At 34.2% G+C, this 21,582-nt stretch overlaps 2 protein-coding genes across 2 annotated transcripts; both read right to left on the reverse strand.

Annotated features, from left to right (window-relative positions):
- Positions 1-2,284: 2,284 nt before the first annotated feature.
- LOC149500245 (uncharacterized) lies at positions 2,285-3,948 on the reverse strand. The gene has a single exon (XM_089737270.1). The coding sequence runs from the start codon at positions 3,920-3,922 to the stop codon at positions 2,300-2,302; it is 1,623 nt and encodes a 540-aa protein (XP_089593396.1). The 5' UTR covers positions 3,923-3,948; the 3' UTR covers positions 2,285-2,299.
- A 3,536-nt stretch (positions 3,949-7,484) lies between these two features.
- Positions 7,485-20,947, reverse strand: PHO (pleiohomeotic). The gene is made up of 12 exons (XM_028175873.2): positions 20,640-20,947; positions 18,632-18,736; positions 17,255-17,354; positions 16,742-16,853; positions 15,741-15,805; positions 15,135-15,272; positions 14,811-14,897; positions 14,144-14,245; positions 13,519-13,620; positions 12,892-13,012; positions 11,744-11,863; positions 7,485-11,215 (listed from the first exon to the last, which is right to left on the reverse strand). Exons 2-12 carry the CDS (start codon positions 18,722-18,724, stop codon positions 11,086-11,088), a joined length of 1,170 nt encoding a protein of 389 aa, XP_028031674.1. The 5' UTR covers positions 18,725-18,736; positions 20,640-20,947; the 3' UTR covers positions 7,485-11,085.
- Positions 20,948-21,582: the final 635 nt, after the last annotated feature.

The following is a 21,582-nucleotide window of genomic DNA, read 5'->3' on the forward strand; positions in this document are numbered from 1 at the left end:
CTGCCAGGGGCAGAGCCAAGCCGCTGCCTACCGAGTCTGGCCACTCTCTATAAATATAATGATTCGCCGTAATAGAAGCTCTTCCCGCCGAGGCTATTAAAGTGAAAAAAGGTTATCAATTTCAGAATTCAATATGAATACAATAATAAAACCTCACTTAATTTTACGGATACGTTTTACCTAACTATAGTTAGCTCAGCTAAAAAAGCAAAAAATTTTGAAAATTGACAAGACCATCGGTTGACATTTTGAAATTGCTGTCACTGTCACGTACGAGGTGTGTAGGGACAGATCCCTGTGCCGAAACGACTACTAGCGAACGCGAACCGGAAACAATTTTGTTTTAGAACTGCTATATTGGTATATCAACACTTGGGCTGTGCGGGTGGGTTTTTGAGGTGCAATTTTACTGTTTACAACGGCTATGGAGGGTAGAGGTAAGTTGCACCATCTTGTATAAGGTACAAGTTGAAAAATTGTGGTAGTTTATGGCGCTGTTTTTAAAATCCTTCCACTTGCTATTGTGTCGCCACCTAATTGGCCCCTTTCAGCGGACACTTTTTAATACACTAAGATGGTGCTTCTTACTTCCACCATCCATATACAAAACTAAGCCTAAAATAATTGCAGTTCTGATATTTAATGAAGCCGCAGTGCAATAAGATCGTATCTCAATACCTTGTGCGGTTTCGCGCGTTATCTACTGTCACATGTCATAAACGTAATTTGAACTTTGAAGTGAAAAAAAAACTATACGAGGGGTGAAAGGCTATTTGGTTTAAGCGACATTTTTGCAACTTTACACGAGAGCCATTTAAAGTTTAAAATTTTGGAAAAAATTTCATAACAAAAAAACTTCTTCAGCAATTTGAATGGAGTAAACTTAATTGAAATTCAATTAAAAACATCAAGTTGTTGATGCTAATACCGAATAAAACGGACCTTTAATTACAAAGATAAACGTCGCTTAATACAAATTGCCTTAAGCCCTTATTTTTCAGAGTATGGAATAAAGATTTAAGTGACTTCATAACCACAATTGGCTACAGGGAAAAAAAAATAAGCGACGCTGCGATATATTTTCAGAGTAAGCCAAAAAGCATGAAGTGACTTAGCCCAAAATTAATAGTAGCAAGCTATTTATCTCAACTACCAATTTAGATTAAAATGACTGACAGGCGAATTTACTTATGTGACATATAATATTGAAAATTTACCGTTTGATGTTACATTTTTTTACGTCTAATACTATCAGTGGCTGTTAAAACAACCTAAATATATCGCAATCACTGAAAATCTCAGGTGCTTATATTGAATAAATAAAGAAATACACAAAACACAACAACAGTTAAAGTATTTATTTAGAAAAATAATTAAGTAGATCAGTCTCAATGTGGGAACATCAATTATATTTATTTATTTTTTAGTCTTAATCAACAACATCAGTTAAACTATTAATATTTTGTATAATAATCAAGTAAAATCAGTCTGACTGTAGGAAAATCATCTATAATTATAATAATACTAGCTGACCCGGCAGACTTCGTAGTGCCTCAATCGATAAATAAAAGACCTAAACTTTTGTTTAAGATAAACTTAAAACAAACAAAAGGAATCCGTCGGACGGGGGACACATCAAAGGAAAAACAAAATTGTTATTTTTATTTAATTCAGAATATTTTTATATTTATCTAACCTTTTAAACCTTCTCTGGACTTCAACAAATAATTCAAGATCAAAATTAGCCAAATCGGTCAAGCCGTTTTCATGTTATGTCGTGACAACGGAAAACGGGTTTCATTTTTATATATATAGATAATAAATAATTATAGTTGATTTTCCTGCATTCAGATTGATTTTACTTGATTAATATACAACATATTAATTAACAACATCAGTTAAAGTATTCATGTTTCGTATAATAATCAAGTAAAATCAATCTGAGTGTAGGAAAATCAACTATAATTAACTCATTATACATGATTTTCCTACATTCAGACTGATTTTACTTGATTATTATCACATCAGTTAAAGTATTAATACGTATTAGTATTTTGTACATTATAAAGTATTATTACTTTTACTGATGTGATATTAGGTATTATTTATTCAGTATTACTTGAGATCGGCTGTCATAAAACTTACTAAGAGTATAATTAATCACAACCGATATTGTTTAATTATAACTTAAACTAATAAAAACAAAATAAAAATATCAAATCAATAAACAAAACTTGTAGTAATTATAAAATACAGCCAATGCTTGATAATAATCATAATGCAATAAGAAATAACGTATTTAATAATCATTTTCTTCGACTGTATCTTCTACATCAGTATCCAGTAGAACATCTTTGGAATTGCAGTGTTGTAGATTTATGTATTCTTTATGAAATATCTTGGGTATGACCCCAGTGTCACACAATTTCTTTAGGTCCATGTATTTGGCTTTGGTAATCGGCAAACTTGAATTATATCTTCGATTGATAGCTCTAGGTTTCGCAATAATTTGTATAATCTCTTCGGATGCATTATCTTTCATTGAAAATTTCACTTTCATTTGATTTGGATGAGATTTTTTAAATGTTGCTGTACGGGTTTTACTAATTTTATCTACAAGGTTACCCTTAAAATATTTTTCAGACATATCATCAAAATTTAAGAAATCCTCGTGTGTCAGATTTTCAACATTATAAGGTGCTGGTTCTTTTCTTGCTAGCTGGCTTATTGTAGCCCATTGCGAAGGGGCCCATAGAGTAATATTTCTTGCGGATTGTTCGATTGTAGAGTGTATGCTGTCTACCGACATTTCCGTGTGGCCAGGGAGAAGGTAATTCATTTGAATTGCTTGTAAATTGTTCGATTGCAACAAAGCATTATGTATTGTTGCAAGGACTATTTTATTTTTGTTTTGTCCAGGGCAAGAATCTGAATACAAGATCAAAGATGTAATGGTACCCCGAGAATCCACATTCTCTATGTATTTCTGTATAATAGTAGCAATTTCATTTGCGCCCCTCTTTGCTTCAGATTCTCCCCAGATAAAACAAAAACCATTCCTTGTGATGCTTTCATAAAAACATAAATTATAAACAGCATACTTTCCAGAATAAAATAGTAACATGTTATTGCCATGAGGCGTATTGAGAACTTTTTGGAGGTCAAAAGATGTGCACAGAATGGAAGGATTTTCTTTACCTAACTGTCGATGACATTCTAACCGCTTCTTTGATGCCTTCTTTTCCTCTAAATGATCTTGAAATTCGGCACAATCCTCTGGCTTCTGTCCTTCAAAACGTAGGCATTTTATGCATTTATCCTTCTTAGGCACATGAAACCCAATGTTAAAATCAGTAGTGAATATTTGACGGAAAACTTTTTCACTTACAACATCGACTCCTTTACTAATGAGGTCTTCTTTATAACAGCGGTATAAATTTTTTATATTTTTAAATTCAACAGGCAGATATAGTTTTGTGCTATCCTTTCGGCAGTAGTGCGATGGTATTGCAGGTAACCTTTTGATAAAAGATTTTACTGATTCTTTGATTGCGTTAGATGTTTTGTTGGGGGGAATGCATTTTCCTCTTCCATCTTCTTTCGCCATACCAAGTTCCTGTGTTGTTAATGTATAATAAATGTATCTTTGAGTGACATCAAGAGTATTCATGAGGAACTTTAAACAAACTTGTCGCCGACCCTCTCCATCATTTATGAAATAACAGAATGTGTTATTTCTGTAATTAGAGTCTTTGGATCTCTTCCTTTTTATGGATTGCTTAGAGGACATAGATATTATCCACTGCTTTTTTCTTTCCGGAGATAATTCCCAAAAATGTTTAAATATGGCACTCCTTTTTTCTGAGGTTATTTCTTGACACTTGTAGGGACAGTTTTTTTCTAAGCAAGGATTCGGTTTCATATTTCTTCACGTCACTCCTCGATGCACTCTGGAGTTCGACTGAAGCGCCTGCGCGCGGCAGTCCGGTTGAAAGATCACGATTTTTAACTCCCGGGAGATTGAATAAATATGGTATCATGCGACATAAATGAAATGTATCATATTAAAATTTAATGATTGAAAGACCGACCCGTATTTTTATTTATACCGAAAAAATGTTTCATATTGCATTACTTCATTTTATTGTCTGTATTAAGCGACATGCATTTAATAAAATAATAGGACCAAAATGTTTTAACGGCTAAGCAAAATATCTGAAACAAAAGAACTACTTGATTTAAGTAGCACGCTGCATGGAAAATAGATGCAGCTGAAAGAGCTTAAGCGACACTCCATGTCGTATTTGGGTGACGGACAAATGGTTTAAGAGACATCACACCATGTAATTGGTAGAAGTCAAAATGATTTAAGTTACTGCTTAATAAAAAATTGAAACAGGAAACACGCTTTAACTCTTATTGGATTATTTTTCTGAGAAAAGGTAAATGGTTTATGTCTCGTCTCTTAATATCATTGTATGGTTTAAGTACATTACTAAAAAAAAAATTCAAAATCAACGTTGGATAATACACTGCCACTTTGGAAACAACCCAAAAATAGTATTGTTTCAAACGCCAAAAAAGTGCTCTGATTTTAATAAATCCGGCATCATTCGACGGAGAAAAATTCGCTGATTCCGTATATATATATAACTCAATATCACCCTAGATGTCGCTTAAACCAAATAGCCTTTCACCCCTCGTATAATTATACGAATACATATCGACGCTTGAAAGGCAAACGTGACTAAGCGACAATGCGTGAACTTTACAGTAGAGTAATTTATAGCTGAAATACCTGAAAAAAAATCTATTTTAACGAATCTAGCTGTAGCGTTGAAATGATTTTAATAGACCCAGAAATATATTTTTTTTTGCGCATCGAATATGGTTATTGCCTATCGTTTATGTACAAAGCAGTTATTGTCGCTTAGTCACGTTTGCCTTTCAAGCGTCGATATGTATATAATTGTTTTGTTTTGCCCTTATCCTGTCGACAATTAACGATTCTACCACATCTGGTCGGTGTTTGGCTATGTGGTCTGTTAATGAAATGGTCAAAAATAAAACGTACACTAGTCAATCTAAGAAAATGTGATACGCATTGAACGAAAACAACCGATGGCGCTTTTGTGTTGTATATTTATTTGTTTGTCTAGACTTAAAATTAAAATTGAATTTTAGCCAAAATTCGGTGCTAAATTAATGATTCGAATTGACTTAGAGATTGCCAAAAGAAAAGATTAAAAAAAAATGCATTTTTACGTCTAAAAAAGATTTTTAAAACTCTTCGTTCTGTTATTTAAATTTTTCTATTTATTTTTAGATTTTTTTATTTTTATTTTTATTATGTGTGTTTTACGTCGTAATATTGTCTAAACTAAAAGCGAACGTTTTTTAATGAAATTTCAATATTGACATAGAGAAAATAAAAAATTTAAAAAGTTTTATTTTTACTCTATCGAAATAGTTCTATTTTGTAATGAAATTAATATTTTAATATGAATTTTAACAAAATTATTTACTGATATTGTGGATTGTCGCATTTAGGACTGCTAGCTCGGTAAAGGTAATAATTTATTTATAGGTACAATTTCGCTTTTCGGTACATAATATTCGCCCTGCTTAGACAAAGGTTACAAAGGCTATGTTTATTTCAAAGAATCTCATTAAATCAACAATTAAATAATCTAATTCTCATTCACTTGGAACGAATGATAGGATATTTTTTTTAATTCACAATATGCTTCTAGGTTAAGTCTACCAATTATATTTAAGAATTGCAGTTTTGTACAGATGTTATATTTTGTTGTTGTATAATATCTTTAATTAAATAGGATTAATTTTGTAATGAATATTATCTGTAAGACGTAATAATTATAAGTTTTAAATGCAATTTAAATCGAATATTTGTATGAAAAAAAAACAAGTGAATGAGATTGATTTAAAAAGAATTCAGATGAATGAATGAGTTAAGAACTTAATTTTGACATTGAAAATTAGTTTTAATTTTGATGAATCTTTCGTCTCTATTACGAGACAAGCCTATTTAAAACATTCCAATCCACCCGGTCAATTCGCTCATTCGTTCGTGTGGTGTCAAAATCACAGATTTTTCAAACGTTCTCGGGAACAATGTCGCATTTATTTTCTGTATGAGTTTTTTTTTTTAATTTAATCTTAATACGTGTGTGTTTTTTTTGTAATTTTGCGTTTATGATTTTTTTTAATGGTGGGCGCGCACTATTTGATGTCATATCTAGAAAATGTGTGAATACAAATAATGTATTCATATAATATCGATTTCCCCCCTATGAATTGTGTTTTATTTCGCACCCCGTTCCTTCAGTTTTTGTATGAAGTTTGCATTCGTGCAGTGGCGCGATGGCGTAGCGAGCTTAACTTGCGTCCCGGGCACAATACCTTTTTGACGTACCTATTTTAGACTATTACCTAGTGTTCCTTTTTTTATTTATTTACGAATTAAAATTTATTATATTACACTGGCACTAAATTTAAAATATATTTTGCTGAAATCAATTACGTATAGGTACCTACTAAAAATAAAAATTAGAGATTTATTTTTTGTTTTGCGGATTATTTGGCGCCTCTGTGAATAGCGCCCGGGGCATGATGCTCCCCCTTCCCCCTCGCTGCGTCACTGCACTTGTGTACAAGAAAGAATACAATATTCGTTCTTCTCAATTGTAAACCGTTCAAATAACTCATTTTTTAATCGTACTGGCAGCTTCAGGAAATACTCCAAGAATTCTCTGCACCTCGAAAATTTATTTAATCAATCCATAAATGTAAAGGTATCCGGATACATTTATCTTAGATTTTTTTTGATAAACACCATCCTACTGTGATTAAAAACGAACTCACGATTACGGAAATTTGTTTATTAGTCGAATAACACATTTTTTTTATTGCTTTGATGGGTTCACGAGCTCACGACCCACCTGGTGTTAAGTGGTTACCTGAGCCCATAGAAATCTACAATGTAAATGCGCCACCCACCTTGAGATATAAGTTCTATAGTTTCAGCGGCTGCCTCAACCTTCAAACCGAAACGCATTACTGCTTCACGGCAGAAATAGGCAGGGTGGTGGTACCTACCCGTGCAGACTCACAAGAGGTCTACGACCAGTAACAGGGGCTACCAGCGAATACAGAGGGAAAATAAAAAAATATATCTTTAATTTCGAGTACCACCAAAAAGCTACTAGCAATAAATTTTAGAATAATTGTATTTAAACATATTACACTTTAAAAACGGCAATGTCACGATGCTGTGGTAGAAACAATTTCAGAAAATAAAACCAGTAATTCAAAACTAAATGAATTAATCATGTCTAATTGTTGAATGATTAAAGTTTCATTTTCAAACTAATCGCAAAAATAACGCGCGAACAATAGATAGACGCACTAAAATGCAGTTGCACAGAGACTTTGTTTATAATTAAACAAAAAAAACTACAAAATTATGTAAAATATATCTAATTTATTTACATCAGTCATTACAAAAACCTTACAATATTATATATTACAAAACACTTCTCTCCATATTTCAAATTAGAAGAAAACAGAAATAAAATACGAAAAATAAATATTTCATTACAGTTAAACACATTCAAAATAGCTCTTGAATATTAAAAAATAAGCAATGATGTTGTAATTCATCTCTTTCAACACTGAACTTGGTCAAATTGACCTTTTTCAAACTTTAAGACCATTTGAATATATGTACATATATTTTCTTCACTCTTTACTTCTGATGTTTTCCTCTTTTTCAAGAACCTATTATATGCATTGCATAATAAAATGGATTCTTTTACCCATCAATTTGACCAAACTTGGTAGGAATACTCTAACTAGTTCATACATATATTGAGAATGCAATGTGCTATAGTTACTATTCCCCAACCTCAGTTGACCTGCCTTGTCAGGTAATTCCAAAGTGTTACCAGGTCAGCATCAGTAGTCAGGTTGAGAGCATAAGAATGCTTAAGTAATAACTTCACGGTTAACATATTATTATGTATATTGCACAATGACATTAAAAATACTTCAAAAGGGCACATATTGTGGTTCTCTACATTCTTAAATGTACCAATGTGTATAGGAATTTCATCATAAATTTAAGATTTAAAAATCTTGTTAAAATTAAAAACAAAATGTTTGTGGACAAATTTAGTAGAAATGCATAGATTCACAGTATGAATGTTGTGGAGGGGAGCAGTTATTCCCAGGACTTTTAAAGCCAGAAAAAAATTAAGATACCCTATAAGGAAATCTTTATTAACTGTGGAAGACTAACAAATGTTATATATCTACATACTTATAACAGTGACCAGATATCTGTTTCACTAGCTGTACTCTCCTGAACAGCAGTTAAAGTTTATAAATGGTATGGTATTTTGTGAGCTTCTTAGAGAGGTTTTTCCTTTAGCTGAAAACTCACTACCAATTCTACCATATAATAATGAACCATGAATTTCATATTATAATCAGTATCTGAGCTCAATTCAAATGTGTTTAACTTTAAATGGTGTAAAAACATGAGAGAATTAAATAAATTCCTTTAAATTTACTCATCAAAATAAAGTTTTGTAAATTAGACAAAACGTAATCTTCCACTTTACCTTTCGATATTAATGTAATTGAGTACCGATCTGGTATAACTCAAGATTTATGCTACAACACAACAGGAATTGCAACATTGGTTTCACTATAGTGAACTAAAATTTTCATCGTGATGCAAATTGGATCACTATTTAAATAATAAAGAGTACTGTAATTTTTATTTATTTAGTTTGCATATGAATGTGTATGTTTCACCTTATAGTCAATTATCAGATCCTGAACTATAAAATGTAAAAATAGGAGTGCTATCACACAAGCAAATTTAGGGGTTCAGATTGGCTTGCAATTTTATTTATTTAGCTAAATGGGTTTTAAAGCTTCAAAGTGAAAATACTACTTTGAAGTATAGTAAATTATTAGGCTATGACAATGTAAAACCGTTAGAATTGTCTGTTTGGTATCTTATTAATGTTTGAAGAAAAAATTTAATACTGAGTAAAGCAGTTCATTACAGTTGCATATCGTAAACGGTATTGAAGACAATGATATTCCAGAAAATTAATAAGAAAATCTCTTGCAATGGTAGGTTTTGAAAAGATACTAGTTTTAGTACTATCGCTATTTCTAAGATTATTATTTGAGTTGGTTAAAGTAACATTCAGCCCAGCAATGTCTTATGACATGAATTTCACAAAGTATCATTCAGTTCATTTGGACTTTTTACAGTAAAATGATAACATAAACATATGACTATATAAATATGCATTACACAAGGAAAGAAGTGACAGAGCAGTGTGCTTAGTGCGAGTTCTTTTAACGTTCTCCATCGCGTAAAAGTTAACTCAAAGCACCTGGCGGCTAAACTTTCCTTTATAGTCCGTCGATTTGGAAGTTTACAATTTTTTTTTTTTGTAGATAGTACTCATAAATAGAAAGCTTTTTGCAAAATTTCAAGTTGCGGAGACTCACGGTTTACGAGATATAATTTTTTAAAGTTTCCATAAATATTGGAAAAATCGTCAAGGTAGACGTCACAGTTGACGTTTCACGTTCCATTCACGGTAAAAGTGTATTTTATTAAATTTTATGTCATGTTTTTACCGAAATATATTATACTATTTTAATATATTCACATAGTAAATTTATTGTAATTAATGTGCACAGTAATTGTTGCTTTAATAAGTAATTATATTGACTTTTTTACACAAAAAGTAACAAAATTGACACTGTGGAACGGAACGTGAAATGACGAATTTTTTTATAGCGTCTTTAGAACTGTCTGTAGTAAAATATCTTTTTAAATAAGATTAAATATAAAATAGTAAAATTGCTCGTGTTTTGGTAATAAAATTGCAATATTCGAAAAATATCGAAAACCGAACTAGAGCGAGCACCTCACTTTCCACCTGGTCTTGTCTGCCCTACGCCTAGTGTATATAAAAAACCGGAGGCGCAGAGAGAGAACTTACAGTGGTCGCCCGCTGTGACGGAGCAGGAGTGACCGTACCACGGCACGCAAGGGCGGAAGGGCTACTTTTCCCGCAGCGCCGGAGATAAGGCGGATTCAAACTTTAGCTCCCTTCGAGTTTTGACTAAATAATGCAATTTTAATCTAAAAAATTAACCATGGATATCTTCATAATCATGGGGATCTGCGGCTTGGTGATGGTGCAGTGGTAAGCCCTTACACACCTCCCTCCTCAACTCAAAAATAATGGACCATAATTGAGATTTTAACCCTATGTTGACTATATAATTATGTTGATATATTCTAACCTCAAAACATTACAAAACATTAAAAATCTTCATAACCATGGGAGTTCCGCGGAGTGGGGATGGTGCAGGGAGTAAACCCTTACTCCCCACCCCCACCCCGACCCAAAAATCGAAGGACCATAAAGGAAAGTTTAGGTAGTAACAAGTACAAAGAAACCTAACAAAAATTTACAATGCATCACCAATAGTTTCCAATGATCTTACAATAGCTGTTCTTAACCAGTACTCATAAGCCAATATTGTTCTGATCTCCACTAACTTAGAATATATTAGCAATGTGAATTTTCACAGTTGTTTATAACAATGCTGAGCTGAAGTTAAGAAGACATTCCATTTTGTATGATTCGTAGGAGAAATAAGTGTATAGAAACATTTAGATTAATTATGAAGTAAAATTTGGACCGATAAACTACTTACCTAAATATTAGTACACGTACAATGGACATTATTTTATTATATCAAAAGAAGCGCTTCATTTTTCACATCACTTAGTTAAAGAGTCACTCTCACCCACCATTTATATTAACGTAGACTATAAATTATTTACAACTTATCGAATTTACACTAAATCGTTTATTTGGTCACATATTTCCAGTTTCCTCTTACAATGCACTTATCACGGAAAACCGTTGTTCTTACGCTGTGTAGAAATCACACAAGACCGATCATTAACCACACAAAATAGCACAGTAGTAACCATGTTGTTCGCTCGATCACAGCCTTTCACTCGTGCGTGTAGAACACGAGTTGTGGATTAGAATCATCCGGTGACATTTCCAATTGAACGTACTGTGGGGTCGTTCGTGCCGACTCATACGAATTCCCGCCGTTTCTTGATAATGAATTTCTTGATCTGTAAAAATATACATTTATTAAATTTGAAACTTAAAATAGTTTTCAGATTTTCGTCATTTTATTTTTTAAAGGTAAACATTTGTGTATAAAAGAGTCACAGTCGTCACGGAATACATTTTAGACCAGCCTCTCCCAAAGTGGGCGATAACGCCCTCTCGTGGGCGCTGCAGGTCTAAAGGGGGGCGGTAAGACACTGAAAAAAAATAAGGGTGTTGTGTAGAGACTTGGGAGGCGGTTTGCAATTTCATCTATAAGGATTCTTTGACACCTACTGAGCTCGCGCTATAGTGGTTTTTAAGTAGGGAAAAAATGGAGGCGCTAAAAATTAATTTATTCTTAAAGAGGACAATAGACAAAATAAGTTTGGGAACCCCTGTTTTAGACTTCGACTGCATTGCTTCAATGTGAGTGACGGCATTTACGTTTTTGATGTCCATGGACTCCGGTAGCCGCTTAACATCAGGCGGGCGCTGAGCTCGTTCAACCGTCTAAGCAATAAAAAAACAACAGATATTTCAGTACTCACTTCGCTTTCGCGTGCGTTAGTATGTGCGACTTCAGGTTTGTGCTCTGAGCGAATTTTTTGTTGCAACCGTCGAATGGACAAACGTACGGTCGATCTCCAGTATGGATGCGGACATGCGTTCTGGAAAAACAAAATTAAAATTTTCCCATAAAGTAACAGAAATTTCACAAAGCAAGCAACGAATGCATAAGAAATAGTACATTGTGCACCAAGGGAGAAAAGTTGGACATCTCATCCCGCGTATAAAAACACTTTTACACTAAACACAATATTGCAAATTACCCGAGCATAACAATGGTGGAGAATTTTAGGTGCGTGAGAGCAGACGTTGACACTAACTAACGCGCATGCGCACTTGTCAGTACACAGGGAGGAAAAGTTAGACTTTCTTCCCTGTACACTCGGACGAAAACCGAACTTTCGGCGTAGGTAGGAGAAAAAATTAATTGATATTTTAATATTCAACACGTCTAAATCTGTATTTAATTTTTATTATACCCTTTCTTATGCATTTGATTGACAGATTAAACATCTCTCTTCATACAAAGTTTGACAAGACTAACTTATGTTACTTCTATACCCACTCCATACTTATACTTTACCCCTAAAGGTAAAGCTCAGATAGTTTTCGCAGGTAATATACTGTGGACATCTTTAGATTTATGTGCCTAAGATTTGGCAGATGGTTGGACTGTTATAGTGCACGGTTTCAACTTCTTTCAATTGAAGTCTACAGGTAGAGTCTCTAATGTTTACCTCCCTCTTGGTGCTCTCTGTTTATATTCTGAGAATGCAAACTTCACCTTTTCCGTATCTATTGGCTGGTAGCCAAAGAGGCTATTCCAGATACGCCCGTACGGGTAGGTGAGCTCACAGGCTCAAACTGAGTGAATCTATCACCGGATCGGAGTCGCGACCAATTGAGAAGCTTCGGCGAGAAACTCAGTGGGCTGTGTCTAGGGTTAGTTCGCTCGTCAAGTTCAATGAAGACTGTGACCGGTTATGTCACTATATAAATATATATAAAAAAATTCTTTACACATTTAGATGTTTCTTTGTAGCATTAATAAAAATACTATTACGGACTTTTACAAATATCAGACATGGAAAAAATGACTAGAAGCAATCGCTCAACGCGATAAACATACCTCAAATTAAAATCTAGTGAGAATCTCTTCCCGCAGCCCTCAAACGTACATTGAAAGGGCTTCTCTCCGGTGTGTACTAGCTGATGTCGTTTCAATTTAGAGCTCTCTACAAAGGCTTTTCCTGAAATAAGAATAATCATTATGCTGAAAAGAGGCCATATTGGTTTACATTACCAGAAAAGTAATAAATAAAAAAATGTGAGTTTAGTGTGCATACCCATCTACCTTTCTGGAATGATTTAGATAGGCAGGTGAGTTCACAGCCTACCTCAAGTTACGTACTGGATTCGTGAATCGAAGCACCAGATAATAACAAAAGCGATCATACTATACTTTGAAAGTGTCTATGAGCTCTAGGTGATTGCCAGATATGATATGAATGCCGCTACCCACTTCAAGACATGAGGTCCAAGTAGTCTATTGTATTGCATATCAGTTTAAAATTATATTAATTATTAGGCAGACAGTATACATATTAAAATTAAAAATCAAATTTATGGGTCTCAACACAACTATGGCGACTGCATTTAGTAAATCTTATGACTTGGTTATGTTGCCCTCTAGTGATGAAATATAGACCCTCTCCACCGTGCTGCTGCGTGAGTCCGCAGGCTCAGCGATGCTCACCACATTCGGCGCACACGTGCACCCTCGGTCCGTGCGTGTGCAGATGCTTCCTCATCGCTGAATTGTCTCTGAACATTTTCGTGCAGCCTTTGTGTGGACATGCTAAACAAAATAAACGAATCATTAAATACAGTAATTTTTATTCAAGGTAGTAAGTAACGGCGTTAACATTGTTAATGTGTACGAGCTTCGGTAACCATTTAAAACCAGGTGGATTGTGAGTTCGTTCACCCATTAAAAAATATCATCAGGTTTTGCAAAATGTACAGATAATTAAAGCTACTTTTACTGGCCAAAGTTTTGAACAATTAAAAGTTTACGAGGTCACATACCATGGGCATCAAACAATGCAAAAATAAACTTTATTTTAAGCATTAATTACATTATTTATACAAAACAATTCCACTGAGAGCTGTGGAATATATATTGCCAATAGAGGAGACAACTACTATTTCTGCTGAGAAGTATTCTTGGGTTCCAGTTCGAAGGTTGGAACAACTGTTACATCATACTATTGAGATTTCGAGCTCATGTCTTAAGACGGTGGGCGGTATTCATGCTGTGATGTCCATGGGCAATTGTAGACCCACACCAGTAGTTTGTAATGCAACAGAAACGACATTACCTATTGTTCTATCTGACGTTTCTGGGGATGGTTTCTTTAGTCTGATCTTGTGTCCGGGCCGCGCGAACTCCGCCAGTTGCTTCGGATCCGATAAATCTAGACCTGGAATTATAATCACGTAATAATAAATAAATAAAATGTTAGCTAGTTTCATAAGATGTTTTAGAGTTTCTTAAACAGCTGACGCTTGGGGTCAACAACTCAAGGTGTATTTCGTGGGAACTACCTACATTTCAAATTACTATGATTATTAAATTATTATAAACTAATATAAATTAGTATAATTATTATAACTTAATTATTAAATTATTAAAAAAATACACTCCAAAAACTTTTCATGTTCACATGAAAATTTATGCGGTGAACTAGAATAGCACCCCCATTTCTCCCCATCTGTGTGGCGAGACTACTAGTTTTCCCAGAGACAGTGCAGTTTTTTTTTTTTATTGCCTTTGTAGGCAGACGAGTATACGGTCCACCTGATGGTGAGTGGTTACCGTCGCCCATGGACTTCAGCAATGCCAGGGGCAGAGCCAAGCTGCTGCCTACCACAAAATTCTCTGAGTAATAGGCATGTGGTATCTACTGGTGGCCAATCGTCCTAAGTCTGTGACAAAATAGTCAGTGTTTCCCAACATTGATGCATTGTATATTCCGTCTATCTTACCCGGCATAGATTCGTTTCCTAATATATTCTTCTTCCCAGTCATGTACTCTGTGTAGTCAGGGTCTGGTTCAGGATTTGACGTTTCATCTGAAATACAAGTAAATTATTTATTACCTAAGTAGAATAATAATTACAAAATAATCACTTATCCCTTTGAAGACTGTCAATGTCTGTAATGATAATGTTTATTTCCAAAGATCTTACATTACAATTAAAACTGAACTCAATACACACTAAATACAAGAAACAAATCAAATTTAAAACAGAACAGTCATATTAATCTTCAAGAATAATGTCTTATCAGTTCGGGAACTATTGTCTTACCATCGTCTTCTCCTGTAGCCCACATGGTGACTGAGAACTCTCCCTCCATTGTCCTGATTTGAACCTTCTTTTGTTCCCACTTTCTAGTGGTGCCCCTGGTGGCGCTCATACCGTCCATTAACCCCATTGGTACTTCACCTCAAAAATCAGATTTGTTTTTTAGATATTGTTGTTTCATTTAAAATCCTGGATTTGAGTTCTTAAGTCAAATCCTTATTGTAAGATTTAGATAAATTAAAGAGTTTACGCCCCAACAGCACTTAAGTTGAGATCAGTCCAGACAGACCTGCCGCCATGACGAGACACGAGGTTAAAGTTTCAATGTTATTTGTATCGGGCCTTTCACCATTTAATCCAGAGCTAATGGCTGCTTCCCGGTAGATATAGGCACGACGGCAACTACCCTTGTGGCTACGCCCTCTCACGGTATCTCTAGTATTCCAGTTGCTGGTTAACTTTATTGGCCACTAATACAACCAGTAACAAAAACGTAGCATACTGACTTAGGGATTCTGATGTGCGCACTACAATCTATAGATTTTCCAGAATGAATCCCGATGGAAAGCATGCAATGGATACAGAATGCTGGATATATATAATACATACCTATTGGCATTAGATGTTGTATGTTGCTCGATATATTATTAGCTCTGGGTCTGCTTCGATTTGTCCTGCAACAACATAAAACATAGGTTCTTAGTCTTTTACGATCAGCGCTTCACTATATATTTGGTAAACACACCACAGTCACCAGTTTTACTGGTGGTATGACGTCTTGGATCTGCACGGGTAGACACCACCACCCTTCCTATTTCTGCCGTGAAGCAGTAATGCGTTTTGTATCGAAAGGAAAGCCGTTGTACTAAACTGAGATCTAAAAACTCATGTCTCAAAGTGGATGGCGGATTTTTCGTTGTAGATGTCTATGTACTCTGGTTACCACTTAACACCAGGTGGACCGTGAGCTAATCCAACCACCTAAGCACTAAAAGAAAGTCATTCACTACATGTGTGACATTACAAATATTTTTTTATTTTATTGTCCCTGTAGCTAGTCGAGCATACGGCATGGTTACCGTCGCCCATGGCTTCAGCAATGTCAGGGGCTTAGCCATGCCGCTGCATACCATTACTCTCCAAGGCCTCGTTTGAAGAAAGACATGTCATTGCGTTCGAGAAACACCGTGGAGGGCGCTCATTCCAAGGTCGGATGGTACGTGGCAAAAATGATCTCTGGAAACACACTGGATGAACGCAGTGACTCCAGGTAGTATGGATGAACTCTACTGTCCTTTAGACTAGCACGCATGATTGCTCTGTGGTTAAGATATAGATAGTAATAACCCTTATAGGCTCACAATACACCATAGCAACAGTAATTTCGCAAATATATTTGAACAGCTTTGAAAAATGATGTATAATTTGTTAATTTAGTTGATTCTTTCATCAAACTAGCAGTTCATAATGGTTATCCTCTATATCATCCTAGAAAAGAGGCGTCACTAGTTCTAAGAGAAAATATTAACATATATTCCTGTTTGTCTTGGAGTCTTGCCTTAGACTTATATCAATGAACCACAGCAATATAATTCGAGCAATTTAATTACCTGTTGCTGGTGGAAGCAGAATCCGTGTAGAGAGGATCAAAAGGATTCTCACCAGCTGATGTCAGGACTTCTTCTCCAGATATACCTGGTAATACAACCTCTTCACTCCCAACTGGAAAAAGGTTACATTATCGAACAACATATACATAATTATAATCAGAAGATCTTCCACCGAATATAGCTTGGTAGATCTTGCAACAATTAATATATTATGTGCAATAACATTATTCAATAGTTAGTAAATACGTCAATAGTGAAAGTGGTTTGAATTTCGGATCCACATAGGAACATGGGTAGATCCATGTCCAGTACTTGGTCAGTAGTAGTGCAATTTAGGTCCTTTATTTATCGATTGAGGCACTATGAAGTCTGCCGAGTCAGCTAGTGTTTAATATAAATTTGATTTTCTGGCTTCTATTCAATAATGGATATAACTACAGTACTGACAGTTCTGGAGAAGTAACTCTGTCTTTCAAAGAGCTTTCTAGTACAAAGCACTAGCAGAATACATACTTTCTTCCAGATGCTGCATCCCGATGACCTGTTCTTCAACCTCTTCATATTGATCATCAGTTATATATTCCTCATACTGGCCTGTTTCTATTTCTTCATACTAAAATTTAACAAGTTATTTTCATTACTTTACACTGGAAGTCGATTGGCATGTTGTAGGCAAGAGTCAGTCACACAGTGGCCTGCAACTTCTAGGTGTGGCATGCAGAACACATTTAAAAGTCAGGGACGTCTTAAACTAGGATGGGGCCCTTGGGCACACAAGAATTTGAGGCCCTTTTGGAAAGTAAATAAAGCGAATTATAATAACATTTTTTTACTGAGTATGATCATTTATTATAGGTAATCAAATACAGTATGATATAATATGTCATTAATGATATTAGAATGCTGCTGGTTTTTTGGTTACGATTTCGATAACGGTTTCTTTCGGGATTTCTGTTGAGCAAAATCTTCTATTATAGGCATAGTATATGCCTTGTAAATACCTTCTGATTACTGATTTGTGAAAAAAGTGTAATGTGTCTGACAAAAATATTTTGAGAATAAACGTGTGAGAGAAATTGTCAGTCTTTTGGGGCCCTCTGAGAATGGGGGCCCTGGGCACGGGCCCCGTGTGCCCTTATGGTAAAGACGGTATTGTTAAAAGTCTCATAACAAAAAATAATAATAAGGAAATATTTAAAAAATATTTAGAAACTATGCTAATTTATTTTTTCTTGAGTCTTCACGATGAACATTTAGTTCATTTGGCCTGCTAATTCGTGTCGATTTTTTTGGTCACATATCTAAACTGAGCAGCCTTGGTTCACACCATTAACTTCGCTAATTATAAATTGTAAAACATGCGATAAGTTCATGTTTCTTTCAGCATAAATTCAATAATCTGGTGGTGGGACCTCTTGTGAGTGCACGCGGGTAGGTACCACCACCCTGCCTATTTTTGCCGTGAAGCAGTAATGTGTTTCGGTTTGAAGGGTGAGGCAACCATTGTAACTATACTTGAGACCTTAGAACAGATCTCAAGCTGGGTGGCGCATTTACATTGTAGATGACTATGGGCACCAGTAACCACTTAACACCAGGTGGGCTGTGAGCTCGTCACTAAATATTAGGACTGTAGACATCACATTGTGAACACCGCCAGCTAACTAGAAACATGGAGTCACAGTCTGAATTGTTTTATTGTGACGATTGTTTTACCATTTAGACTAGTAGAAAGGAATACCCCTTCCCATTCAAATACATGATGTATGCATAGTCATCAGTTGAGTTTTGATGTCTCTTGAGGGCTGGTCTCAACCATGAAATGACTTTTCTGCATAAAGTGGGGATTCTCAGCTGTGAAGAATGTAGTTTTTAGAGTATAAAAATTACCTTAACACCAACTTGAACTTGATCATCCCCGTCTATTTCTATAGCTCCATGAGTGCCAATTTCCACTTCACACATAATCTCTTGATTCATCATCTTGATGGAGCCCTGGAATTATCAGAGTAAGGATAATATAAATTTTTGGAACACCTTCACAAAATGTATTAATTCACAAAATAACACACACCTTCACAAAATAAATGTATAAATGTATTAATTTTTTATCACATTAACTATAATTTAATTATTTTCAGACTTTATCCAAAAAAGAGATTCAATAGAATGTTTTTTTTTATGTTATTTATGTGAATCTAAACACCAATCAATATTTACGAATTATATAATGGATGATCATTAGAGGAAGAGCTAGACCTAAGAAAAAATAGTTGGACTGCGTGAAAGGCTATGGCTGAAAGGAAGAGGGGAGTGAGTCAAATGGTATAAGAGGAGTATGGAAGGAGAAAACATGTTGCGCCGACCCCAGGTGACTGGGAGAAGGGCAGGAGAATAATGATAATAGATGATCATTTTAAATGAATACCTGTTGTTAGCTCTTCACTATATTGACCACAAATGATGTCAAGAATATTGAAGTTCAGAATTGTTAAGTGGCATTAAAAAGGTGTCTTTTTCCAAATGGGTATAGAATTTACTTCAAAATAAATCTACATGAAAACCATAAGGTATTAATGGCTATTGGATACAGGCCATACTTAATTATGGCTATTGGGTAATCTATTATACTGATTATTCATTATGAGGCATCACAGTATGAAGGGTCAAATCAGTCATAATAATGATGCTTAAATGCATATTTCAGACGAAAAGAAATCCACAAACAGGATCTGCTAATATTTATCAGCAGTTAGAGGCAATAGAGCTACATTTTTACATAGAGATATGTTTCAAAATAACGTAAATCTATTATTATTTTGAGAAAGAGCCATACTTTGTTTTTTTATAATACAAAGAGGATATTATATTACGAAAATAAGTAATATTTAAATAATCTATTTCAGACCTCTAATGCTCGCTCATTTAGTTATATTAATACTAGTGTTCAATACAGAATTTAATTTATATAGTAATAAGATCCAAAAGTGACCCTATAGTTTTTGCCTATGAAAACCATAATAACTTAATAAAAGTATTCATAAATATAACAAGTCCAAGAAATGTTTTAATCAATTAATTAAACAAAGTTTCTTCATAAGCCAAGACAACATTAATTCATTAATATCACTAAAGATACTAATTTTTTCTTTAATTTTTGTCACATTTTCTAAATACATATATTTTTTATTATTCTATAATGAATTATATATTTCAAAAATGATTTTCATATATTAAAACATTGTATTAAGCTAATTATTATGTTTTTATGTAGTTAACATTTTATTACAATTTCATAGATCTGGGACTGTTTCATGTAATGTCATTAATATAAAATAAGTTCTAATTCAATAAAGAAAAAAAAACCAACAAGTCATCATTATACATTATTTATAAACATTTTAATGCGTATCAATATTAAACAATGGTTATGTAGATAATATTCAGTTCTTTAATCAACAAAAAAAAACAAAACAACATCCATTGAATTTATAAACAGATGTTCGCGAATTCAATTGTAATTAAAACAAGACGATAATTTTTTAATGGAATATACGTCATCGAGCCGAATCGTTTTCTCATTTGAGTTGTATCTCGGTAACAATAGCTTTATTTTAATTTATAAATACATAATTAACAATTTTATTGTATTATAGTACAGAGTGGAAAAATTCAATTGTTGACAACCGTCCGTATTACCGGCCGGGTGAAACTTCCCGTTTTTTTTAGGTATTTATAAATTGACCACGCCACAATCGTAACGTAACTCACTTCCACCTTTTGACCTTCACTCACACGCCCTTAAATAGAACCCTGATTTGTTAATAACACGAAAATATTCTAAACACTTGTTACTCGTACGTCAAAAACTTAGATGTTTTCGAATGAAATAATTTACCTGTATTTATCTTGTAACAAAAGCTCCGCCAGACCCCAGGAGACAATTATGTATAGACGAGTTGGCACTAAATTTTTTAAAGCTGTTATTACCGCAATCGACACCACTGTTTTCACTGAAAAAAAGTTCGGTAATTTGATGGAAAAATATTTGAAATTTACGCGAAAATGTTTATAAAATATGTCTGACTAAACATGGCGTCCAAAGATGTCCGACCAAATTCAATATGGCGTAGGAAAATGGACGCCCGTACTTTCAGCCGCTCTCAGTCGAGAACTCTGTAAGCAATAAGGGATAAAATCGTACTTGTCAGCTGTCACTGTCAGAACATTCAGTGCTACCATTTATTGTCAAAAAAATATTTTTAAATTCATAAGAACAAAATGTAAAATTAATAGGTAATAGTGCTGTTTTATGTATAAAAATTGTTAATTTTATTCTAGCTCATACTAAAATAGTAAAACAAAGCATTGTTGTTATTTGGGTTGGTTGTGATAAAATTCAGTTTTGCGGAAATTATCTCACGTTAACGACAAAAATTGTGTTAAATTTGCCTCTTTCTTGATTAAGTTGTAGTCCGTGACATAAATAATACACATTAGTATCCATAACCAGACCATTTGAGATTTAATATATAAATATAACTTAGCTTAAAGAAAATAATTTTAAATTTTGAAATGAGATAGAAGTCGTAATTGCCAAAAGCTTAAGACACCCGAAGACCCGATTCGTATCCAGCGATTTCACTGTGCGGCATTCAATCCCCTCAGGCAGGTACAATTTTTTAAATGAAATACGTACTTAACCAAATGTTCTTTTTTTTTAATGCTTATATGCGTAGACGAGTTCACAGCCCATCTGGTTATTAAGTGGTTACTGGAGCCCATAGGCATCTACAACGTAAATGCGCCACCCACCTTGAGATATAAGTTCTAAGGTCTCA

This window comes from Bombyx mandarina, chromosome 23 (assembly GCF_030267445.1).
Source record: "Bombyx mandarina strain Sakado chromosome 23, ASM3026744v2".
In the NCBI taxonomy this organism is placed as follows: Eukaryota; Metazoa; Arthropoda; class Insecta; order Lepidoptera; family Bombycidae; genus Bombyx; species Bombyx mandarina.